Consider the following 26,977-nt stretch of genomic DNA (forward strand, 5'->3'; position numbering starts at 1 on the left):
TCCTGGATACTCAATTATGCTTTGTATAACAAGTTGTTGCTTTCTCTAACACCCTACTCTTTTATATCTACTGCTGGGAATATAATCAAGATTTATATTTAATTTCAATGATATTCCAAGCATGTCTATCAAGATTATAACAAAAACATTATATCAAACAACTGAAATATCGGTCAGTTTGTGCAAAGGTTTGTACTGAGGTGGTGTTTTTTTTTCTAATTTGCCCCCATTATTTCACCATTATGTATATTACCTCATTATTTAAAAACCACTGATTTTTATTCATTGACATGTGGGTTAGCATTTCAAAATTATGATGGTAAGATAATCCTGACAATATATTTAAGATTTTTATTCCCAGAATAAATGTTTTATTCTGGGAATGTTTCCAGAAACACTTTAAATTATTATCCTTAATTACCATAGTTTAGACAGTATCCCCAAAAGTACTGTCCTTTATCAAAAAGGACTTTGCAAGTTACTTAACACTAAAATTGTATGTTGTATTATTATCTCTTAGCTTAAAAAGTACTACTGGATTGAGTTTTAATATAGTCAAAAAGAAATCAAATTCTCATCAATGTTTATTAGGCATGCGTGTGTGCATACTAAATTGCTTCAGTCGTGTCCAACTCTTTGTGATCTATGGACTGTAGCCTGCCAGGATCCTTTGTCCATGGGCTTCTCCAGGCAAGAATACTGGAGTGGGTTGCCATGCCCTCCTTCATTTATTAGGCACTTGAAAGGAAATATATTGATTCTCAAAGTCTTTAGTTTTTATACAACACCTGACATATTGTTGGGATATTCATTAAATGTTGGGAAATTAAATAGAATTTCAATTCAATATGCCTTGATGAACCAAAGGATGTTTTATTACAAGCCATATCTTTTTACAAACTGAAAAAAAATCTACTAGATTATTCACTCTTGACAGGTTGCCTTTATGTACATGTAGGTAAATTATTGAATTCTGCTTTTCCAAATTCCCTTCAAAGCCCTGGGTGAGGAAAGTAAAACCATTTCTGAAAAACAAACAATCCAATATAAAGTAGGATATTTATTTTAATATTTCTACTAATGCTTTAAATATTATTGCATTAATTGTTTAAAAAATAATGTTCAACTAGTTATTATCATTGTTTTTGTATCTATAATGCTCTAAAGCTCTGCTGTAAAGATAAAATATATTTATTCTCTTTGACATTCTTGTTAACTTTCTTATGTGCATTTCAGACTTTTGCAGATGGCAGGTTTTTCCCGAGCATTGGGAGAAGAAATTACAGTTTAGTTTGAAGCAGTATTCCTTCTGCCAAATCTTTCTCCTGCTGTTTAGATTCAAGCATATGCAACTATAAATTGAACACAGACAAGCAAATGTGATCTGCATTGTCAAAGATCTGTTAACTTTAGAAGATATGCTAGATAGGACAACTTAGATTGAAATATTGAATATGTATACACCTGCTCAAAGAAATTATATTTTATATGAACTGAACATTTGTTACTCAATGAAAATTAATTTCATTTTTATGAGAGACATTTACATAAGAACAGAGCCTAATGAGATCCAAACAGCTGTCAGTTGCTGACTTCATAAACAAATCAACACCTAATGACTGAATGAGTTTCAGAATAATTGAGTAAATGTAATTACAGTCACTGAAGGTAGAAAATACAGTTTAGTCAGCTTTCATTTCATCTAATTCCTCAAGTTAGCTAACTATCAAGAGATGACTCAGTGGTATTTTAGGGAATCAAATAAAGAAAAGACTGTCAAGTTTTACTGTGTTTGAAAATCTATAGTTTGAATTTTAAATGCAGGTCAACTTCATTTCATGATCCACGAGGCAGTAGTGGTACATCCAGACTCAATCCAAAGTACACAGGATTTTCTTCTTAAGAATACTTAATTTTGAGAGACAGACAGAGGCAGGGAGGAGGAAGAAGAGAGAGAAAGAGAAAATTGGCAAATTAAATATTTGTATTGGGGGTGATATTTAGCAGTGATGCAGCTGCAAATCAGTGAGATCACACCTTGTGTTCTCACGTGTGATCAGCTGGAGATTGCTCACACAACTAATTTTTTTTTCTCACTAAAAATGAAGCCAATATTCAACCTCTTTCACTTTCTTTTCTGTTAATTAACATCAGCACATGAAACTGTGGATTGTCATTTTAAATGGAATAATTCACTTTAAGCATTTTATCTTAATGAAATATCTTTTCAGGCGTTCAGAGATACATGTAAGGATAAGTTATTTATAAAAAGTATTTGGAATGTGTTTAATGTGATTGTTTAGAAGTGTGAATTAGGTCAGATTTCTGAAACCCTCCAACCCCATTTTAATATTTGAAACATCAAAACTTCAAAATAATATATGCCATGGGTTTCACATAAGCATGTGATTATAAAGAAAATAAACTATCACCTCTGTCAGCAAATGACCAGAGCAGTCATTAAATTTTTGAGCTGAAGGGATCCTAGAAATCAGTTTGCCCAATCTCCTAATTTGAGAGGTGAGGAACTAGAAGCTCCTGAAGGCTTAAATTTCCCACTAAAGGTCACACAGCTGATAAATTGCAGAGCCAGGGTCCTTGGGGTCAAGTCCCCTGACTCCTAACACATTCTTCACTCCATTACCTACAGAAGTCAGAAACAGGGTGCCCTTTCCCGGCCTTGTCCATCCACTCATCAATTCATTTTTTAGCAGACTTTTTTTGTACGCTTACTTTATTCTGTTCCTGTGCAAACTACTGAGATAAAAAGATAACCCTGTCTCCAAGAGAACTCACAGTCTAGACACCTGTGACCCTCAGCTTGACTCAGATTGTATCAGTCTTAAAAGAATATAGTCATCCCTTTAAATGACAGTGGTGCATGAGTCTTAATTTACTTGTCTTCTGTTGGGCTCCAAGATAATGTCCCTGCTTTCATAGTAAGCTTTTCTAAAACACATTTCTTAATTGGGCTATGAAAATTGTGATGGCTATTAGATTACAAATATAAACTATTACCATGGAAGGGGACATCTGTCTCATTGTATTTTCCAGGAAGAGCACTGATATGCTGCAAACCTGTGTCTACTGGATGCATCTCAGTGAATCCTGAAATTATCCTACTATGAATAAAAATGCAACATATCAACCACATATCATTAGTAAAATAAGCAGTAAAGTCTTAGTCTGGATTTTAACAGTCTGTTATGTACTTAGGGAGTATTTAATATGTGGATAATTGATCCAGTAGACCTTAATGGATCATTCAGAGCCATTAAAATCAAGTGTGTCTGTAGCTAGTGTTCTTGGGGAGGGTTTAATCAATTGAACTGAGCATGCACACCTATTCTGCACATTTTTTTTTGTTGTTTATTCTCTCTTGTTTTGCACTTAGACCAGATAAAACTGGTCATGGATACCTGAAACTTCCTAGAGGTGAAAAGTATGATGTGATTTTAAAAGCACATTTTGTGGTAGTAAATGAATGGAAACCCTCTTGGCATTTCTCTCAGAATGTCTTTTTCTTTAGACTTTATATCTCATTTGAATCAGGGTCCCAAGTGTTTCTCTATGTGTAACAGACTGTTTAAGTTTTTATCTCCGCTTAACATAACTTGTCCATGAAAACCAAGCAAGTTAATGTTTTAGAAATAATAAGCAGAATTTAGCAGCCAGATGTTCTTACTTGGAAGATAGTACAATGTCACACCTCCTCTCAATCCCAAAACAACACCTGCAAATAAAACTTTTGTTTTATATTGAGAGCCAACTGGAAGTCTTCAAATAACTACTGATACATTTATTGTTAAGAAACTGCATTACTCTAAGATAAACACTGTGCATTTTCACCTGTGAAAAACAGTTTCATATAAATATTTATTTTTTAAAATTAGTCTATCTTCCTTTCTTTTCCCAGCATAAAAACCCTACGCAACAACAGCAACAAAATCTGATACTGTATTTTTCTTTAAAATGTCTCAAATTAAGACTGATGTAAACAGATAAGTAGACTTTTCTTCATGATGGAATTGTTGAATCAGACAGTAACTGAGTGGAAATTAAACCACTAAAGAAAAATGATTGGCATCAAAATTCAAGTTCCAAAGAGTTAGTTCTCTGGAGAATTTTGAACTCTGACATTCTTTGTCTGTATGACCCCATGTCATGTTTTTATTGCTTTACCTTGACTTGTTTCTAGGTCCAGTGCCACCCGCTTCCGTTGGAGTCAGAGCTATTACACAGCTCAAGACGAGTGGGCTCTAGACAGCATTTATATTGGGCAGCAGTGCCCCAACATGTGCAGTGGGCATGGCTCCTGCAGCCGCGGCATGTGCAGGTATAAGTGTCAGAAGAGACGATTGACTCTGCTTCTCTGGGTGTGTGTTTACAAGGATACCACAGCAGGTGCCATCAGACTTCTAGGGATAGCCTGATAAATAATGAAATAGCCAAAGGAAAACGATCCTCCTTTCTATCCTTATTTTAGATGTAAAAGGTATTGTTGCATTTCAACAGGTATAAAGTCATATATTCTAAACCTCAAAATGCACCCTCCTGGGTTTACATTTCAGAGTTTATCAGCTAGCCCTAAAGTCCTCTTTTTTAGTTAATAGAGCTTGGCTATTTCCTCTCCTTCCTTCCCCTGGTAGTCTTAAAGCACAGGTCAAACAGCTGCTGCACACTGTCCTACACCACTTCACCAGAAGCACAAGGTTGTGTACAGAGGGAGATGGTGATTATCACTAGTGAGGATGATAGGAACACATTTGGATACTTAGAGACTCTAAAAAAGACATAATTTAATCAGAAGGAGAAACTATAAAACATGGCCACAGTTAAGTGTTGGGTAAGCAGACAAACATTTACATGTGACCTTTTAAGCCTACAGGAAAATTTCACAATCCATCCCCTCTACCCAACCACACATGCGTATACGCCCATATCTTTCTTCATTATCCCCATTTCTACCATTATAGCACTTTCTTTTAAAAATGGATTCTGTCCGTTTTTCCCCATGTGAAAAACTGAAGGTTGTTACCACCATGTACAAAGACTAACAGTGTAATGAAAAGTCTAGTACAGATGCTAATACCTGAGCAAAACTGAGACATAGGGAATGTTGCAGGTCAGATGGCTGTGGCAGTCACATACGAGTCTATCACTTGTTCACTCAGCCCTCCTCTCTCATAGGTGTGACCAGGGGTACCAGGGCACTGAGTGCCACCCAGAAGCTGCCCTTCCTTCCACGATCATGTCAGACTTTGAGAACCCGAGTGCTTGGGAGTCTGACTGGCAAGAAGTTATTGGGGGACAAATTGTAAAACCCGAAGAAGGGTGTGGGGTCGTCTCTTCCGGATCATCTCTGTATTTCAGTAAGGTATGAGTGAGAGCCAAGAGTAAGTGATCAGGGCAGTGGCTATTTCAATATGTGACTGATGTTATGGAGCAGTCTGAACTCAGAAGGTACAAATGTGATACAGTTTTATTTTTTCCCACTTTGTCTGCTTTTGATTGAAATTGAAGGTTACTCAGTTGTGTCCGACTCTTTGCAACCCCATGGACTATAGAGTCCATGGAATTCTCCAGGCCAGAATACTGGAGTGGGTGGCCTTTTCCTTCACCAGGGGATCTTCCCAACCCAGGGATCAAACTTGCATAAGCATTCTTTACCAGCTGAGCCACAAGGGAAACCCAAGAATACTGGAGTGGATAACCTATCTCTTATCTTTTTTTCCTTCTGCTTTTGATTGGACTTTGCCAAATTCCTGTGCCTTAACTCCATTTGAGAAACTCTTATAGTTTTATGCTTGTCTTTGCTTACTACAAATCCAGGTAGGCCCATCTAAAATTCCTGCCCCTCTTGTACCTGATTTAAAGCTCATTACTTTCCTTTCCTCCAGTGCCAGCCACGCTTGTGTCTTGAGGGGCTTTGAGTGGGGCAGGGTCTTGGCTCCTTCTCATCTCAGCCTTTGAAGGGTGTGTGAGCATGTGAGTCTGGGGGTAAGGATGTGAGTGGTGGTGCAGTTTAGAAGTTAAAAATAGCAACTCTGTAGCCAGACTGCCTGTTTCAATCTGATCTGCCACTTCCTAGCTATGTGACTTTGAACAAATTCCTTAACCTGTCTGTGGCTTGGCTTCCTCATTGGTAAAAAAAAAAAAAAAAAAAATATATATATATATATATATATATGTCATTAGCATTATTATGCAGGTTAAATGAGTTAGTACTTATAAATCATATAGAACAGTACCTAACACATGGAAAGTACTTCTAGAAGTGTTTATTAAACTTGGATTAATAAGTTTATTAAACTTGTTAATAGATTGACATTAATCCCAAGAATATGATTGGAATAATAAGGGGTAATGATGAGGGTGGAGGTATGCAGAGCTGTTCCAGGGGAACTAACCAGCTGTCCATCAATAGCAAACATCTCAGGTCCTATTTCCACTCAGTTTGGTGGCTGCTTGTGGTGTCTGCTGATGTGGGACCATCCTAGTCAACTTGGGCTACTATGATAAAATGCCATAGAGTAGGGGACTGAAACAGCATTTTCTTCTCACAGTTGTGAAAGCTAGAAAGTCTAAGATCAAGGCACCAACAGATTCAGTGTCTAGTGAAGGCCTGCTTCCACACTTGTAAGATGGTCATCTTTGCATTGCATCCTCACAGGAGGCAAGAGAGAGCATGCATGCTAAGTCGCTTCAGTTGTGTCCAACTCTTTGCAACCCTATGACCTGGAGCCTGGCAGGCTTCTCTGTCCATGGGATTCTCCAGGCAAGAATACTGGTGTGGATTCCATGCCCTCCTCCAAGGGACTTTCCTGACCCAGGGATCGAACCTGCGTCTCTTACATCTCCAGCATTGGCAGGCAGGTACTTTATCACTAGCACCACCTGGGAATCCCCAAGAGAGAGCAGAGAGAGAAAAGGCAGGCTCTCTTGTGTCTCTTCTTATAAGGGCACTAATTCCATCTCTCCACCTTCATAACTTAATTACCTGCTGAAGGCCCCACCTCCTAATACCATCCCTTTAAGGGTTAGTCTTCCAGCATGTGAATTTGGGAACACATTAACATGAAGTCCATAACAGAGACTCCAAGTATAAGTTTATCTTGCAAACTTCAGCTTCCCCAGTGGAAGCAGACAGATCAGTATACACCAACTAGGGACTGAGATGCCAGCCAGCATCCCTAAGTCTGATTCTCTTGGAACAATCCTAACACACATTGCTTGGTGAGGAATGGAGTTGAGAGAACTACCTCCCTCTCGTCCCTTGCTACAGTCTAGGAAGGACATTCTTTTCTTCCTCTCTCCTCCAGTTCATCTCTTCATACAGTCTTCAAAAGGACTGCAGAGAGGAGCAGGTCCAGCTCTCCAACCTGAGCAGTTTATGCAACCGTAATTATTACCAGCTCTCTTTAGAATGTGAAGTGACTAGTGCCACTTCTTTCCAGCAAAGACTATAGCCACCAATTCTAGGACAATGGGAAATGTTTCATTCCACATCATATAGCAAGTACATAAAGGTGGGTGATATATCATAGGACTGATATGTTGCAGAACCTGTTTGGGCAGAAATCCAAAACGCATTAATTTATGCAAATATAAAAATAGGTACAGCTTTTGTTTTGATACAGGTGCAGAACAAAGAATCAGCAAGTAAACAAGAGAGAATGACAGAAAATCAGGGATGGATTCTATTTAATGATATTCTTATCTATTGACATTGAAGGTTCCCTGGTCATTATTCTTAGAGATGATACTCAATAAGTGACTGATACACATTCTATAGATCTGAATACACAGTCTAATCCTGCAGAAATGGAAACATTGTGTCTCTGATACCATCAGTTCTAAAACAAGATGATGAATCCTTGGGCTTCCTTGGTGGCTCAGATGGTAAAGAATCTGCCTGCAATGTGAGAAATCTGAGTTTGACCCCTGGGTCAGGAAGATCCCCTGCAGGATGGAACAGCTACTAACTCCAGTATTCTTGCCTAGAAGATTCCATGGATAGAGGAGCCTGGTGGGCTACTGCCCATGGGGTCGCAAAGAATTGGATGTGACTGAGCAACTAACACAAATGAATCCTTAACCAGTATGTTCCCAAACAGCCCAGTAAACATGTGTGTTAAAAAACACAAATATTTTAAACATATAATATTTCTTCCTCTTAATTAAAGATGATATCTGGAGTCAAGCTACCTGGCTTTGTACCTGGGCTCCAAAACTCATGTATCGGTTTACCTTGCAGAATTATAACATTTTTCTGTGTCGCATTCCACTGTGAAGTGGGATGTTGGGAGTGAGTTAATGCAGATAAAGAATAAAGGATAGTGTTGGGCACATAGAATTACCATTATAAGTGTTCAGTTCAATTCAGTCGCTCAGTCATGTCCGACTCTGCGACCCCATGAATCGCAGCACGCCAGGCCTTCCTGTTCATCACCAACTCCTGGAGTTCACTCAAACTCACGTCCATCAAGTCAGTGATGCCATCCAGCCATCTCATCTTCTGTCGTCCCCTTCTCCTCCTGCTCCCAATCCCTCCCAGCATCAGAGTCTTTTCCAGTGAGTCAACTCTTCGCATGAGGTGGCCAAAGTATTGGAGTTTCATCTTTAGCATCAGTCCTTCCAAAGAAATCCCAGGACTGATCTCCTTCAGGATGGACTGGTTGGATCTCCTTGCAGTCCAAGGGACTCTCAAGAGTCTTCTCCAAAACCACAGTTCAAAAACATATAATTGTTAGCTATCATAATTGCAGTTTATGAGAATGAATTTCAAATTGATATCACTGAATATTTCCATAGGCATGCCCTGCCACTAATAAAATAAGCATTTCAAAAATAAAATCAATCTCTTCCTCCCATACCAACTTTCTCTGTAAATTTTTGTCAAGATATCTAAGGATCATAGATTTACTTTTTTTTCTCTTGTATCAGTCAGACCTGTTTTGAATTCTAAGTGAGAGAAACTAGCTTAAGCAAAAAAGAAGGAAATTTAGTTCTTGTAATCAAAACAGGGAGGGCTTAGATGAAACTGGCCACAGAGATACCTGGAACTGGAAACTCAAATGCCCACAGAACTCTCTCCTTAAGAGGAGACTCTTTTTCAGGTCAGCAGTCATTGTGAGAGGGGCCGTGGCCACAGAACCCTATAAGCAACTCCATGGAAAAATGTGAGTCAGTTTCTGATTGACCGATCACATGTACATGAATGGTGTCATATGATGGGCATGGCCAGAGGTATATCATCACTCCATCGGCAGAGAGGTGGAATACACAGTTTGACAGCCCCCACCAGCCAGCATGATTGAAGTAGAGAACGGATAATAACCCAAAGGAAGGGTTCCTTAGACGTTTGAAGTCAATCTAGGTTCATTTCTTTAAAAACATGCTTCTGCCTTGTCATTCTTCCATCACCAGTGTTCAGGACAGTCTCCAGGACTGCTGCCCTAACTGCATAACTCATTTTCTTTTTCCAAACATGAATCCTTTTCTCCAAACTAGAAACTCTCCTCATTATCCCATATGTTGCCAGTTTCCCTCTTTGCTTAGTCTCCACTGCTTTCCATTATGCCTTCCACCATCTCTGATATCCATATAAAACTTTTGCCCAAATCCTGCTGCTTCTGATGCGGAATGTCAGCCTCTGCGTACTGGTACTGAATCAAATCTCAGAGATGGAGTTCTGAGTGAAATAGAAAAGAACAGCTTTGTTGCTTTGCCAGGCAAAGGAGGACAACAGTGGATTCCTGCCCTGAAAAACTATTCTGCCCCAGGAGGATTTGGTGAGGAATTTTATAGCGGTAGTTTAAGAGTGGGATTGCTGACCAAGATTAGGATGTGTGTAGAGCCTGCACTCCTTTATCCTGGTCTCGCGTAGTTTCTTGCTGCTTCTCTAGTTCTTTTAATCTGGCCTCAGTGGTCTTCTCTGGAATGAAGAATGCAGATATCTTCCACTTGGTAGGGGTTTTAGTTCTGTAAAGAATGCAAAGATGTTGTTATGTGTTTCCTTTGAGGCAGAAGGAGGACTCTGCCACAAGGTTGCACCATTGTTTATTGTTCCTCCTTTGTCTCTGCATCCTCTCCCTTCCCTGACTAGCAACTGTTTGAATCTACTCTTTGGGGTTCAGGGAAGGTCATGAAGGCTGGCAGAGAAGGCAATGGCACCCCACTCCAGTACTCTTGCCTGGGAAATCCCATGGGTGGAGGAGCCTGGTAGGCTACAGTCCATGGGGTCGCTAAGAATCGGACACGACTGAGCGACTTCACTTTCACTTTTCACTTTCATGCATTGGAGAAGGAAATGGCAACCCACTCCAGTGTTCTTTCCTGGAGAATCCCAGGGACAGAGGAGCCTGGTGGGCTTCCGTCTATGGGGTCGCACAGAGTGAGACACGACTGACGCGACTTAGCAGCAGCAGCAGCAGCAGCAGCATGAAGGCTGGAATCTGTTCCCTATGAGCAAGGAACAGGGGACATGGAAAGGCTTTTGTACCCAGGAGCCCCACAGGGTCCTGCTTGGTTTCACTTCCATGGGGATTTCTGGGACTGTGGCAGACGACACTGATCTCTCCTTTATTTGACTGCCCCTCTCATTGTCAATGTTTCTTACATATATAGATCATATTTTTATTTTTATTCTCACAGTACCCAGCAAAATGCAGAATTACTGACTGAGCCAAACTTCTAGATAAAATGTTCTACTCAAAACTGCATGCCTTGCATTAGGTATTTACATATCCATAAATACCCTTGAGACTGAATAGATTGGAACCTTGATAAGTGATCAGATGACCAAGTGGGATTTAACAAGGAATAGATCTTGGTCTGTAGCTCTAAATTGTCATTACTTTCCCTGCTTATGTTTGCAAACTCTCCTTTCTAGTTTGTTTTTACAACACATGGTGTTGAGCTTGGTATAATTGGCAATCAATAAGTATTTGAAGAAAGTAATGAATGAATTGGAAAGAAAAGTGAAAACAATAGGAAGTTCTAAAGAAATGTTATTTTCAAATAAATATAGTAGAATTATTTTTTTGCTGGCTTTTTGATTAAAGATGACTTTCAGTTCAGTTCAGTCACTCAGTCATGTCTGACTCTTTGCGACCCCATGGCCTGCAATATGCCAGGCTTCCCTGCCCTTCACCAACTCCCAGAGCTTGCTCAAACTCATGTCCATCGAGTCAGTGATGCCATCCAACCATCTCATCCTCTGTTGTCCCCTTCTCCTCCTGCCTTCAATCTTTCCCAGCATCAGGGTCTTTTCCAGTGAGTCAGCTCTTCGTATCAGGTGGCCGAAGTATTGAGTTTCAGCTTCAGCATCAGCCCTTCCAATGAATATTCAGGGTTGATTTCCTTTAGGATTGACTGGTTGAATCTCCTTTCTGTCCAAGAGACTCTCAAAAGTCTCCTCCAACACCACACTTCAAAAGCATCAATTCTTCAGCACTCAGCTTTCTTAGTAGTCCAACTCTCACATCCATACATGACTCCTCAAAAAACCATAACTTTGACTAGACAGACCTTTGTTGGCAAAGTAACATCTCTGCTTTTGAATATGCTGTCTAAGTTGGTCATAACTTTCCTTCCAAGGAGCAAGCATCTTTTAATTTCATGGCTGCAGTCACCATCTGCAGTGAATTTGGAGCCCAAGAAAATGAAGTCTGTCACTGTTTCCATTGTTTCTCCATCTAGTTGCCATGAAGTGATAGGACTAGATGCAATGATCTTTGTTTTTTGAATGTTGAGATTTAAGCCAAATTTTTCACTCTCCTCTTTCACTTTCATCAAGAGGCTCTTTAGTTCTTCTTCACTTTCTGCCATAAGGGTGGTGTCATCTGCGTATCTGAGGTTATTGATATTTCTCCCGGCAATCTTGATTCCAGCTTCTGCTTCCTCCAGCCCAGCGTTTCTCATGATGTACTCTGCATATAAGTTAAATAAGCAGGGTGACAATATTCAGCCTTGATGTACTCCTTTCCCAATTTGAAACCAGTTTGTTATTCTATATCCAGTTCTAACTGTTGCTTCTTGACCTGCATACAGATTTCTCAGGAGCCAGTTAAGGTGGTCTGGTATTTCCATCTCTTTCAGAATTTTCCACAGTTTATTGTGATCCACACAGTCAAAGGCTTTTGCATAATCAATAAAGCAGATGTAGATGTTTTTCTGGAACTTTCTTGCTTTTTCAGTGATCCAGTGGATGTTGACAATTTGATCTCTGGTTCCTCTGCCTTTTCTAAATCAAGCTTGATCATCTGAAAAGACAACTATAATGGAAGACAAAACATAAAATTTTGTAAAGTGTTTTAGAGGTTTTATTACAAAGGCTCAAGATTTTAAAGACATTGCCTTTAAATTTTGTATTATTTTATGTAAACCCTAAAGACATTTTAACCTAAAATGTCAGGGAATATTGGAGCATATTTTCCACTCTCCAGCAATGAGAAAATCTTTAATCTAGTATCTGAACACACATACACTCACATTACATGTCTATGTATACATAAATAGGTAGATATAAATGCTCCTTGTTGTTGTTTGGTCGCCTGCATATCTTGACTCTTCGTGACCCCATGGACTGCAGTGCACCAGGCCTCCGTGTCCCTCACCATCTCCCAGAGGTTGCCCAAGTTCTAGTCCATTGCATCTGTGATGCCATCCAGCCATCTCATCCTTTGACGCCCTCTTCTACCTTCAGTCTTTCCCAGCATCAGGGTCTTTTCAAAACAGTCGGCTGTTTGCATCAGGTGACCAAAATATAGGTCACACATATCTACACATACACATAAATATGTTGATCATAGTATGATAGAAAAAAACTACAAACTATGTGTTACATCAGATTCTAAGTTCTGACAGAATGGTTTACCATGAGCCATTTCTTTTTTCTTTTTCACCCCCTTTGAAACAATGTTCATCATTTCAGGTCACTGAACAAAAGAAATTGATTTGTGCTACTCTAGAAAAAAACATCTTCAGTGCCACACCAAGCATTTATATGATATTTTTCACCATTTACAAAAATCCCACAAAATACTCTCAGAACCATTATAGAGCAGTACCATAGTCTCCTGGAAAAAACAACACTGTTCTGTGAATTTTGCAATAGGCAGTCATTCCAACCATCTAATTATGATAGCTGGGTTTTTATACTTCTCCTCATCTTAGATCTTTATCCTTCTGGCTCATTTCCAAATGCCAGAGTTTTCATAGAATTTTGTTGGGTGGGAATTAACCAGCTAGATTCTTCTCAAAATCATCCTGTATTGATCCTGAGGCATGAAAATTCTAGGACAGATTATAGTAATCTCTGAGGTGTTTCATAGTCACAATATGTCAAGTCAATAGCAAGAAAAATGAAAGGCACATCTAATATGCTGAAAATGCATATTACTATTAAGATTTCTTCTAATATGTACATAAAATTGAGAGTTCCAAAAAACGAGTTCCTGTCTCAGGATTAACCTTGATTTTCTTTTTGCTGGCACCCTTGTCTCTTTTGGGATCTTTTAATTGGCTTTAGATTTATCGGTAGCTGTGTACCCCCATAATTATCACCAAGTATTTCCCCTGTGACTTCTAATAACTGAAACCCTTTCTTAATTAACTTAGTGGATTAGAGTAGAGTTTAAATTATAAGTGTGAGGGATGCTTTGCTCTATATTATGTATCCTATCTCAGATTTTCTTCCCAACTTAATTGAACTTCTGGAAAACTCTCCAAGACCAATCAGTGCAATCCATGGATTAGCTTTGGCAGATTTGATTTGGGTGAAGGAATCTTATCAGCAAACTTTTTTTCAATCCTGTTAGCATGAAACCATTTACAGGTAAATGATGACAAACTTGTCAATTTGTGTCTAATACCTTGCAACAGAACTGTGACAGGCAGGGGCACTTCCTGTGACACTAAACAAAGGAAGCAAGTTACCAGATTTGAAGAAGTTTTTTAACATTTTTAAGACACAGAGATCATTTAGTGGTTGCAAAAACTTATTTAGTGATCCCTCCCACCTTCTGTTTCCAAGAGAGACAGACAGGCTGACTGACTGGGAGCCCCAGAGACTTCAGTACTCTGTTCAGAAGTTTCTGTCTTACCTGTTTCACTGCAGTTCCCAGGTAGGAGTAGGGTCAAGGCATATGTATGCAGAGATTACTCCCTCAAGAAAGCATACCATGTGCTAGGCAAGTTATGTAGCATGTTATTTCACCTAATTGTCACAACACACTATGTGGAAGGTATTATTACCCATATTATACTTTTGAGGAAAATAAAAGCTCAGAAAGGTCACACAGCTAGAGAACAGCATGAATCATGGGCTGAGATTCAAACCTAGCTCCAGCTGATTTCAAAGTATGTATATGATCTTTCTGCTCCATGACTCTGCCTGGAGGAGATTTACAAAGGGAATACTAGAAGTGTTTTAATTAAAATGAGTTTTGCTTTGTTATTAAAGACTTTTGAATACTCTTTGGTGTAATTAGCAGTTCTCAGGGGTCTCATAATCAAGTCCTGGATATTAATAGAATGTATCCAGAAACAGTTAAATAACATGACTTGCTCCTCTCAACAATAAAGGAGAACATGATCAACTTCACATAGAGCCAGGATGCTCATACAAATTTGAAACTGAAACAACAAATTGCTCCCAGATAATTGGATCTGTGATTTCTCTGTTCTTTGGAAAGGCTGGGAAAAGACAGTTGGTGAGCTGGGATCTGGATACTTCTTGGGTGGACTTTGTCCAGTTCTACATCCAGATCGGTGGAGAGAGTTCTGCATGCAACAAGCCTGACAGCAGAGAGGAGGGTGTCCTCCTCCAGTACAGCAACAATGGGGGCATCCAGTGGCACCTGCTGGCAGAAATGTACTTCTCAGACTTCAGCAAACCCAGGTAACCAGCTCTGATTGCCTGCCGTTGATTTCAGGAAGGTTAAGGGTGATGTTGCTGTTGTTTAAAACATTGAGTCATTTCAAGGAGCGATAACTCTCCATGATATAACACAGTTAGATACGGAGAGAGACCAACCAAAAGCATTACTTCTAAGGCACACAGGGGAGAGGCAGAAACCAGAGAAAGCCAACTGGGTCTAACAAGAATCATAACATCCAGGGAGAGAGTCAGGGATGATAGGTGGGAGGTGGAGCCTGGTGAGGTTCCCCCTATAGAGTAGAAAGGGAATTGATAATCGGGCCAACTGGTTTAAACAATTTGAAGCTATTCAAAGTATATTTTTTCTAAGGAATAGCATTGTTAATCTGGAAATTACTGAGAATTCAGGAAAGTAAGAAGATTACTATATAGACGAACAAAAATTCAATAGCTTTTTAAAATTCCAGATATATTCCATTTTTATTTAAGGGAATTTTTCTTTAGGGCCTATCTTACCACATTTGTGAAGAGTTCTATGACACTAAAATGGTTAAGAGATTCTGAGTTGGAAGCTATCAGAAGACCCCATGATGGAAAATATATAAATAAATATAAGGAATAAGTTTAACAATACTGAGAATCTCTGTAAAGAAAACTGTAATAAAACTTCAAAACTTCTTTCAAATATATAAAAGTGAACAAATAAATGGAAAATAATACATCATCCTTGGATAGGAAAACTGAACATTATGATATGAAGATATCTCTTAATTTATATTTTATACTATAGCAACCAAAGTCTTAGTGGTATTTTTTTAGAACTTTATGTCTAGAAATATAAACTGACAAAAATAGTTTAAACTTTTGGTTAAATATAGAGGGATACCCTACATGATATTGTAATATATTGTATAACCTACATAATTAAAGTGGAATGATACCAGTGCATAGATAGAACAATCAAGTCAAATGACCCAGAAATTAACTCAGATATACATACAAACATTTATGAAAAAAACACACATCAACTATCAATGATAAAGAAATGGTCATTCAATCAAATGGTGTTAGAAGAAGGTGGGTGGGCTCTTGAGGGGAAGTATCTATATAGACTGTCATCTAACATCTCAGATGATAGTGTTAAAGACTGGTTAAAGATTTAAATGTTTAGATTACTATCTGATCTTGGGAAAAGACCTAAACTTTCTATACATGAATTCAGTAGAAGAATTAACACGTGTGTAACACATCCATTTCAAAGGGAATAGAAAAAAATAAAAAAGAAACTGAGAAAATATTTGCAACAAATATGAGAAATAGAAGATCAGTGTTCCTGTAAAGAGCTCATACAAATTATCAAGAAAAACACTAAGATCCAGTAGAAAAATAGGCAAAAGGGATGAGTAGATGTTACAAAACAAGAAAGACATATGTTTAATAAAATACAATTAATATCCAACCTCTCTTGCAATAAAAATGATACTGTGTTTCAACAGTCAGATGGTCATTTTTTAATAATACAAAATGCTCTTTCCACATGGAGCAGCGAGACAGGTGCTCTCATGTCATCCTGCATGCCATTATTCCAAGAAAGAATTCTGGAAAAATCCTTTGGATTTTTGGAAAAATCAAGAGCCTTAAACATGACCATTTTATTTGGCCTGGTAATTCCATTTTGAAGAATCTTCTCTAAAGAAATAAACTGAGGTGTCCATAAAACTATATGCATAGATTTTCATCACAGAATTATTTATAAGGAAAGGTGAAATAAATAGTAGCACATCTGTGTGATGAAAAATTATATAAATGGTAAAATGATCTTAACTAAGTTTACTGACATGAGGATGTGCTTATGATATAATGTTAATTTTTAAACTGTAAGATACAAAATTAATACATATAATCTCATCTGTGTAAGAGAGTACATGCTTTAATGATACACAGCAAACTGTTAGCAGAGGCCAATCTCATGTGTTAGATCATCAGTGATTTATGTTTCATTTTTACTGGTTATTTATATTTTCCCTCAATAAAGTAAGAACTGTTTTGAAAAAAATTAATGCTATTTTAATGCCATAATATATAAGGGAGCAGTTCTTTCTAAGGATTTCTTTAGAAATGTTATGATCATTGTCATGGTAGTCAAAAGACATTGTTCAGTTAATCAAACTCATTTGAAATATCTGCCTCCAAAAGATACGATAACAAATGGAGAAACCAGGACCAAGACTGAACTTGCTTACAACTTTAAACCTCTTGTCTAATTTGTCTAAACATAAGACTCTTCTCAAAAACACCAAGAGATCAAGCAAAACTAGACTTTCTCTTGTTGCTACTAGTGTTATTTTAACAGCTACTAAAAAAAAAAAAAACAGAGTTTTTCCCTTCCTGGCACTAAATGATTTGCTTTTATGCAGATTTGTCTATCTTGAGTTACCAGCTGCTGCCAAGACCCCCTGCACCAGGTTCCGCTGGTGGCAGCCTGTGTTTTCGGGTGAAGACTATGACCAGTGGGCAGTTGACGACATCATCATTCTGTCCGAGAAACAAAAACAGATCATCCCAGTTGTCAATCCAACTTTACCTCAGGTATTTCTCATTATGTCTGAACTCCAGGATGACATAGAATTGTAAAACAGGATGGGATTACTGACTCCTCCAAGGATTTAGTGCTTGACACTTGAACATGTAGTTTGGTTTTATGTGTTTGCACTAATTTTTTTTTAACCTCTCTATGCTACTCTTTCACAGATTATTTAGATGTTAAAAAATGTAAAAAAAGACTAGAAAGTTTGTCCAGTTCATTAAGCATGATTATTAGTTTGTTTATAAAATAATTAGATATATAGTAGCAAAATATTTTCAGTTGTTAAATAATCAGGAGAAAAACTTCATGGCAGTTTGAAAAACAGTTTGAGAGTCTGATTTATTTTCATATATACACAAATAGTACATGGTAATACAAATAGAAGCATGTCATGAACTGAAAATTCCTTTCTTCTTTTCAAAGCTATCAAATTGCCTTTCTATGTTGTTTGTATTGTTTCTATTAGAACTTTTATGAGAAACCAGCTTTTGATTACCCTATGAATCAAATGAGTGTGTGGTTGATGTTAGCTAATGAAGGAATGGTTAAAAATGAAACTTTCTGCTCTGCCACGCCATCAGCCATGGTATTTGGAAAATCAGATGGGGACCGATTTGCAGTAACTCGAGATTTGACTCTGAAGCCTGGATATGTGCTGCAATTCAAGGTATTTATGCATAAACTTCTTGCAGATTAAGGAGCAACCATCTTCCAGATTTGTGAATGAAATTCACAAAGAATACAAAATGTCCATATTTCTGTTAGTGAAGGGACTCATCTGAACAAACAGTTTCCAACAGTCTTGGAATGGCAAAGCTTTTTAGCTCTATCCATAAGGAAAACAGCTTGTCAGTTTTTAATGAGCCCCAGAAGTGGCTGTGTCACTGTATTTCTTTAAGTGCTCGTGGAACTCTATCAGAATTAAAAAGAAAGATTACTTTGAGGATTTCAATCTGATTGTGACTTAATGAATCCCATCCCATGCTTTTGGATGGTAATGGATGTGTTCTCCTTTTCAGCTTACTAGTACTTTTTAAACTTGCAAGTAATTTTATGTTTTTACTATGCGGTTTTCAAACAATTTCTTTTCCTTTGATTCAATAAATTTTTACTTTAATTATCATTGTTCTCTTAAAAGCTGCTTATTTTTCAGTGCTGTGATAACATGTCAACATGGATAGCAAGTATTTACTTTGACAAGCTCTTTTTTCAAAACCCTAATCAAAATTTCATTGTGTTTATAATAAAATCCCATTGGTGAATTCTGGGGTCGAGAGTAATGCATTTTTAATGATCCAGCACAACTACATGGTCCTTACATAACGGCAGGATGCAGATGCTAAATAATTTACAAATGGAATTATTAAAGAGATCAGATGTTTATGGGAAGCTCTTCAAATATAATTTCCAGAGGTCTGTAAACAAGGCAGTGAGTCATAAATAAGATGATTAGTGAAATGTTATTCTTCTCTGTTTAGATTTTGATGCTAAATTGCCATGGAAAACCATTAATAATGGTGTACAACTATATTAATTTGTTAGTACTGCCTAAAATGGGAGCAGAATAACAGCAAAAGCAATACATTGTCAGAACAGTATGCTGTTTCTCACCTGGCACTTTTTCTAATTAACTAGCCACAAAATCATGATAGTGTAGGTGTTGAACTCTGCAAGATGGTATTCTTAAGTTTAAAAATCTAAATAGAGAAAATATTATTAAATGTTTCAAAACATAATGCAAAATGCCTAAGGAAAGTCTCAATTCTTGAATTATACCAGCAGAAATTGTTGATTTGTAGCTATCAGTTGATAATAGACAGGTAATATGAGTCATTTAGGAATTGTTAATGTATATTTGGAATCTGTAATAAGAACTTGATGTTATTTGTCCAAAAAAGGTACAGTGCTGGTTAAGTTTTGATGACTGCCTGCCTTGTGTCAACACTAAGTGCTAGGAATACAGAGATGAGAAATGTAGCCAAGCCCTCAAGGAGTTCAGAAACTAGCAAGTGAGCCAGAAAAGTGAACAGTTGCAGTAGAGTCACTGGAGTGCTGTGGTAGAAAGAGGCTCTGATGCTGTGGGAGTGCCAGGGAGTTCCTGGCATATGGCAGGTACTCCAAAATTATCTGTTAGTTAAATGGATAGATGGATGGATGAGTTGAAATAGGAAGTTTCTGGAAGTACAGAGACTTAGCAGACTGCAAAATGGAGGGGGTGGGAAATTTCAGTTAGAACAGAGTGTGCAACTATGTGAAAATATAGGAAAGTGCAAATGAGAATGGAAATGTTGGAACTTTGAGTTTGGAGTACCTGCCACAGAGGTAAGATAAGGTTGATTCTAATGGGCTTTATATGATACACTAAGTCACTTAGATATTAATCCAAGAGCAATGAGTCATGGAAGATGTTTAGCCCATTGAATGTGAGAATCAGATCTGTGTTTTAGAAGGATCATTCTATTGACTTAACAGGAGAAAAAACTATTTATAAAACCTCTACTATGTTCCAGGCTTCTTTTTAGGCTATGAAAAAAACTAGGAATAGAGAGTTTGACAAAGAAAGAACAAAAGAGAACAGATAGAACAAAAAGGGCAGATGCCTTGAAGTACGAGTGTGCTTGGAAAAGTTTAAGAAACCGCAAGGATGCCACTGTGACTAAAGCAAAGTGAGGAAGGGGAGACTGGTAGAAAAAAAGAAAAAGATCAGACTTTGACTTTTGCTCTACATAAAAAGGGCTTCCCTGGTGACTCGGATAATAAAGAATCTGCCTGCAATGCAGGAGCCTTGGGTTTCATCCCTGGTTCAGGAAGAGCTCCTGGAAAAGGGAATGGCTACCTGCTCCAGTATTCTTGCCTAGAGAATTCCATGGACAGAGGAGCCTAATAGGCTGCAGTCCATAGGGTCGGATATGACTGAGCAGCTAACACTGTACCTACACTACATAAAATAGCTAGCAGAAGAGTGACATACTCTGACTTAGAGTTTTAAAAAATCACACAGGTAACTGAGTTGGGAGTAAACTGGCAGAGTCAAAGGCAGAGATAAAAAGACTTCCAGGCAATTATTTCAGTGATCCAAGTAATAGATAATGGGAACTTGGACCTGTGAGATAGTGGAGGAGGCAGAGATATGTGCTCAGATTGCTGAGTGTATTTTGAGTAAAGTGACAATGCTGGAGAAGTAAGAAATGAAGAGGCCAGACTAAGGCATAGCCTGGGACTGTAAGTAGATGGTTCTGAAAGATGTTAAAGGTGCACAGTCAACGGGTTTGGGTAACCTATTGGGTGATAGAATGGATTCTAGAATGACTCCTACATTTCTGGCTCAAGTCACTGAAATCAGAAATTCAGAAATAGGAGGATTTGTTTTAGGGTGGTGGATGATGAGAAGACTTGGACCTGTGGATTTAGGGATGCCTGTGGATTGCTAAGGGTTTCCCAGGTGGTTCAGTGGTAAAAGAATCCACCTGCAGATTCGATAATAAGAGATGCAGATTCGATCCCTGGGTCGGAAGGTCCCCTGGAGGAGGAAATGGCAGCCCGTTCCAGCATTCTTGGCTGGGAAATCCCATGGACACTGGAGCCTGGCAAGCTACAGTCCATGGGGTTGCAAAGAGTCAGACATGACTGAGCACACATGCTCATGGATTGCTGAAGGATAAGCACACAAGAAGGAGTTATGGACATTGTTCAGAGAGCCTGGGAGTATCTGGGAGTCATAGGGATTTAGAAGGCATCTGAAATTATGATTGTGAATGAGATTAGGGAGCTTGTATGGAGTAAAAAGGTAAGAAAGCCAAGAACTGAATTCTAGAAAAATCAGCAGTTAAGAAGCAGGCCAAATGGTCCGTAAAGAATAAAATCACAAACTTGTCACAGAACTGAAAGCTCCATTGACTTACCTACTTTAGCCATAAATCTAAGACAGAAAGCTAACTATGTGTGCCCAGTGTGACTCCTCTCACCACAGGCCAGCCAAAGGCTATGCTAACTAACAAGTAATGTAATAAAAGGGTTTATGTTACAAGAGGTGATCTTGCATCTTAGAGGGTCAAGTCTTTATTTTCCTGATATTTAACTATGTAAACTTGGATAAATGAATCACAATAAAATTGCCACTAGCCATATTATAAATCCTTCTGAGAGATGCTTTCTAGCTCTGAGCATGGAATTAAGGAAAATATGTGTTCTTCCCATTTTTGACAGACTGACTCAAGCTACTTCACAGTCACAAGAATGAGCTGGTTGACCTCTTGAGCTCCGACCTAATTTTATTTGCCTAGGGGCCTATCTTTCCTTCATCCTTTATTTTTTGGTCATGATTATGCTCTCTTGAGTTCTTCAATTTTTTCTATAAAATTTGACTATTCTTAGTTATAAAGCCTTATACAATCCTATGATGGCTCCAACCAACAAATGAAATAACATGAATGGATCGTGTGCTCTAAGACAGCATGTGATTAAATTTCAGGAAGAGTTTGACATTTACAACTTTTAAAAAATATAAACTAAAACAGTAATACAATCATTTATATATTTATTAATTTAGAAAGAAACTGTCCAAAGCTTTAGTAACATTCAGTGCTGTGTAAAACTGATTCATTTTAATCTAAGTGATTAAAAATGAACACATATAAATAGGAAATTCACAGTTTCTACATTTTGATTTAGTAATACTACTCCTAGATAATGGTATGCTTCTTTATAAAGATTAGAAGAGAAAACAGAAAAAAATGGTTGTGCTAGGGGCTTCCCTGGTGGCTCAGTGGTAAAGAATCTGCCTGCCAATTCTGGAGAAGGAAGTGGCAACTCACTCCAGTATTCTTGCCTGGAGAATTCCATGGACAGAGAAGCCTGGGAAGCTACAGTCCATGGAGTCGCAAAAAGTTGGATACAACTGAGTGACTAACATACACACACGCCAATGCAGGAGACACTGGTTCAGTCCCTGATCCAGGAAGATCCACATGCCTCGGAGCAATTAATCCTGTGCACCAAAACTATTTAGCCTGTGCTCTAGAGCCCAGAAGCCACAACTGCTGAGCCCACATGTTACAACTACTGAAGCCTCCCTCCACCCCGTAGTCTGTGCTCCACGATAAGAGAAGCCACTTCAGTGAGAAACCTGGGCACCACAACTAGAGAGAAACCCCTGCTCTCCACAACTAGAGAAAAGCCAGCAACGAAGACCCAGCACAACCAAAACTAAATAAATTTATTTTTTTTAATGGCTGTGCTGTAGCATTATGATATAGGTTGCATTTTTTACAATTTTTGAATATTTTTAATCCTGTGATGACAATCATCTCTACAAGTGCATAGAAGAATAATGGTTTATTTCTAGATTATGTTGTTTATTTGATGCTGTGACAGAAACTTAATTCTTTCATATAAGTTGACAGTGATTTCTTACTGAGCTTTTGTAAGAAAACAGAATAAAGATGCCTGTCCCCCTAAAGCAGAGGACAGCTTCGGTGACCTTCATGTTCTAGAGGACAGCTCTCTATCATCTGCTTCCCTCTGTTTGTATCCTCAGTCTGGGAAAGGAAAAGAAAACAGTTTCTTGGTTTCTCATCTTTTGTCCAAGAGTCTGATCACATCTATGCTCTCTCTTCTCTCCTATAATCTCAAGAAGTCCACAAAATGGGAAGCTGGTCCTGCTTTCTATTGAAAAGCCCCTGTTGCTTTTACAGAGATTTCCAGACCCTATGAAAGGCTCTTGGTTGGAATTGAGCTGCATGTCTTATCATTGTAAATTTGTGCAAACTCAGTAGAAAGAACCCTGACTGCTCTCGCACCTAATTTGTTAAATGATGTCTTGAAACCAAAACCTGTGTAATTCTGTATTTCTTTTCAACAGCTTAACATTGGGTGTGCCAATCAATTCAGCAGTGCTGCCCCAGTTCTTCTTCAGTACTCTCATGATGCCGGAATGTCCTGGTTTCTGGTGAAAGAAGGCTGTTACCCAGCTTCTGCAGGCAAGGGATGTGAAGGAAACTCCAGAGAACTGAGTGAACCCACCATGTATCACACGGGGGACTTTGAAGAATGGACAAGAATCACCATTGTTATTCCAAGGTCTCTTGCATCCAGGTAAAGTGCCCATTCTTACCATGTGCCGTAGTTGCCATTTCTAAGGAACATATATTTATCTCAATATCTTCACTTCATATATCTCAGTAACCTAAGAGGATTCATAACCTCTAGCAGTATCTATCCAAGTAATGACTCTTGAGAAAATGACACACACATTTGTGAAAAAGTTTATTCACTTACTCATCCATTCATTCATTCAACAAACACTTATTGAGCCACCTACCTGTGCCAAGTTCTGTCCTGGGCATTGGGATTACAGCACTAACCAGAAGATGTTCAAAAGCTAAGTGAGTTATAAAGCATTATTGCATTAAGATAAATATTAATACAATAGAGAAAAAGATTTTAAATCAATTGACAGAAGCATGAGCTAAATGGATTAAGAACTTGAAGCAAATTAGTTTTTGTAATACATCAACAAGTTTAACTCTAAGCTTCCTGGCAGCTAGGACAAAGTGTGAGAAGTCAGGAGATAGGGTCATTTGGTTCTCACTGTTGAATAAGAAGAAAGAAAATATAAACATTCTGATAAAAAAATTAAGTGTGCTTTTTTCTAAAATACATTTGTAGTGCGTATATATATATCTTTGTGTTGGGTGGAGTAGGTAACGTTAAGATCAGTATTTTAACTATAATTTTTCAGAAGATAAAGAAGCATTCTTCAAGTGGACACTTTTTAATTGAATCCTAGAACATAATATTCAATTGTGACTCAGTCAAAGCATTTCTGTGCAGAAATGAGATGATGTAATAGGTCTATTTGTATTGCTGGTGATGTAACTTAATATAGAGGTTGCTGCTGCTGCTGCTAAGTCGCTTCAGTTGTGTCCGACTCTGTGCGACCCCATAGACAGCAGCCCACCAGGCTCCCCCATCCCTGAGATTCTCCCAGGCAAGAATACTGGAGTGGGTTGCCATTTCCTTCTCCAGTGCATGAAAGAGAAAAGTGAAAGTGAAGTCGCTCAGTCGTGTCCAACTCTTAGCGAGCTTCTCATTAATGCCATTCAGCATTATTTCCAGCCTTAGTTTCTTCCTAGAATATGGTTGGACTATCCTTTCTCCACACTCTTTAAAGTTATGCATTGCCTAATGAAATGTGAGTGGAAATGAAACATATGACTTTGAGTCCATGTGCGTTTTGCCATCTTATCTGTTTCATGAAAGCACGTTTTGTGATGAAGCTTACATCAGTCTGGGTCCTTGAATTTCTGCAATCAGCAGACTTTCTTACAACCTATACTGGACATATAGTATAAGCCAGAAATAAACTTTTGTTGGGTTAACCCACTGAGACTGAGGGCTGCATGTTACATCAGCATAACCTATCTCATCCTGACTGACAGAATGATAAAAGCTAAGAATCTATGGGAGTGGTTTATCTATAGTGTTTGTAGAGACCATTCTGTCTATAATCTTTCACCTAATTGATCACCAGATTTATATCTAGCTGGATATCCTGGTTGTGTTCTCTTCCTCTCTTGTTAATTAGTTGTGCATACCTTCAGAAACTGCACCATAGATTTTGGTATACAGACTTCTCAGATAGGTAAGAAACTTGTATGGTCAGGATGTATAAGTTTCTGTGGTAATCTACCAAACTTTGGAGCACAATCTTTATTTTTTTGTTGTTGTTTTTTTGTTTTTTTTGATGATTTTTTTTTTAAATTTTAACATCTTTAATTCTTACATGCGTTCCCAAACATGAACCCCCCTCCCACCTCCCTCCCTACAACATCTCTCTGGGTCATCCCCATGCACCAGCCCCAAGCATGCTGCACCCTACGTCAGACATGGACTGGCGATTCAATTCTTACATGACCGTATACATGTTAGAATTCCCATTCTCCCAAATCATCCCACCCTCTCCCTCTCCCTCTGAGTCCAAAAGTCCATTATACACATCTGTGTCTTTTTTCCTGTCTTGCATACAGGGTCGTCGTTGCCATCTTCCTAAATTCCATATATATGTGTTAGTATACTGTATTGGTGTTTTTCTTTCTGGCTTACTTCACTCTGTATAATTGGCTCCAGTTTCATCCATCTCATCAGAACTGATTCAAATGAATTCTTTTTAATGGCTGAGTAATACTCCATTGTGTATATGTACCACAGCTTTCTTATCCATTCATCTGCTGATGGACATCTAGGTTGTTTCCATGTCCTGGCTTGGAGCACAATCTTTAAATGCCAACTATTCCAAGAAAGAATTCATCAGTCATTGGATCTAAGATCAACTTATAAGTAATTTTTTTTTGTCTTTACATGCCAGTGTACTTTGTTGTGTATCAGAGAGACTCAAATGACGTGGTTTGTGACAGAGTTGATGAGTTGACCTTCTTTAGTGAAATTTAATAATTTGACTTGCATTCTGCTTTAGTTAGGATACAGGTCTAGCTACGATAAAAGCAAAATAAATTCAAATGCTTAACAAGGCTGAAACAAGATAGAAATCCATTGTGTACTGCATAATAGTCCAAAGGTAAGCACTTCAGAACTGACAGGGTATCTCTGCCATTCTGAACACACAACTTCTATCTCTGGATCCAAGGCAGCTATTCCAGACCTTGTTACCTCTCAACCAGTGGAAGGAAAATGATCAGGAATGCATAAGTGACTAATGATTACTTTTAAAAACTATCATTAGTCCTTTTTCATATCCCTCAGTAGAGCCTAGGATAATATTTGTACAGTTGCCTATTGCTGTGCAACATTTCTCTCCTAAACATAGTGGCTTAAGACAGCAGTGGCTTATTATTTCTCATGGTTTTATGGAATTGATTGGGTAGTTCTTCTGCTCATCTCACCAAGCTTTATAATGTAGCTTTTTTCAATTGGTAGGTTGATTAGTGTCTGGGATTAGTAGGACCTTTCTTTCTATGCGGTTTTCATCCCAGTATCCACCCCAGTTTTCATAACAATATCCACAGTTGGGTGGTTCCAGTGTTAGAAAAAAACAAAAGTAGAAGCTGCCTGACCCTATCTTACTGGCACATCAGGGGTCAAAGCAAGCCACAAGGCAAGTCTAGATACAGAGAGTGAGAAAACAGACTCCCCTTTTTGATAGAAAGTGCAGAAAAATCTTATAGACGATATACCTAAGGAGGTGCGATCCATGTGAAAGTGAAAGTTACTCAGTTGTGTCCAACTCTTTGTGACCCCATGGACTATACAGCCCATGGAATTCTCTAGGCCAGAATACTGGAGTGGGTAGCCTGTCTGTTCTCCAGAAGATCTTCCCAACCCAGGATTCAAACCGGGATCTCATGCAATGCAGGCAGATTCTTTACCAACTGAGCTACCAGGCATTGTTATAACAACCTAACATAGTTTGTCCTAGCCCTATGGTTCACATCTGTTCCCCATGAAAACACACTCACTTTCCTCCCAAGACCCTCAAAGGCTTGTTCCAT

At 38.3% G+C, this 26,977-nt stretch overlaps 1 protein-coding gene across 3 annotated transcripts in view; it reads left to right on the plus strand.

Moving 5' to 3' along the window:
* Window positions 1-26,977, plus strand: part of RELN (reelin) — a 544,299-nt gene that overhangs the window by 410,636 nt on the left and 106,686 nt on the right. For all 3 annotated transcript variants that reach the window (XM_005679214.3, XM_013963255.2, XM_018047261.1), the window contains exons 23-28: window positions 4,199-4,336; window positions 5,191-5,377; window positions 14,700-14,905; window positions 17,302-17,473; window positions 17,938-18,138; window positions 23,332-23,564. In XM_005679214.3, the coding sequence (XP_005679271.3) occupies window positions 4,199-4,336; window positions 5,191-5,377; window positions 14,700-14,905; window positions 17,302-17,473; window positions 17,938-18,138; window positions 23,332-23,564 (1,137 nt within the window). The remainder of the gene's footprint in view (window positions 1-4,198; window positions 4,337-5,190; window positions 5,378-14,699; window positions 14,906-17,301; window positions 17,474-17,937; window positions 18,139-23,331; window positions 23,565-26,977) is intronic.

Source organism: Capra hircus, chromosome 4 (assembly GCF_001704415.2).
Source record: "Capra hircus breed San Clemente chromosome 4, ASM170441v1, whole genome shotgun sequence".
Classification (NCBI taxonomy): domain Eukaryota; kingdom Metazoa; phylum Chordata; class Mammalia; order Artiodactyla; family Bovidae; genus Capra; species Capra hircus.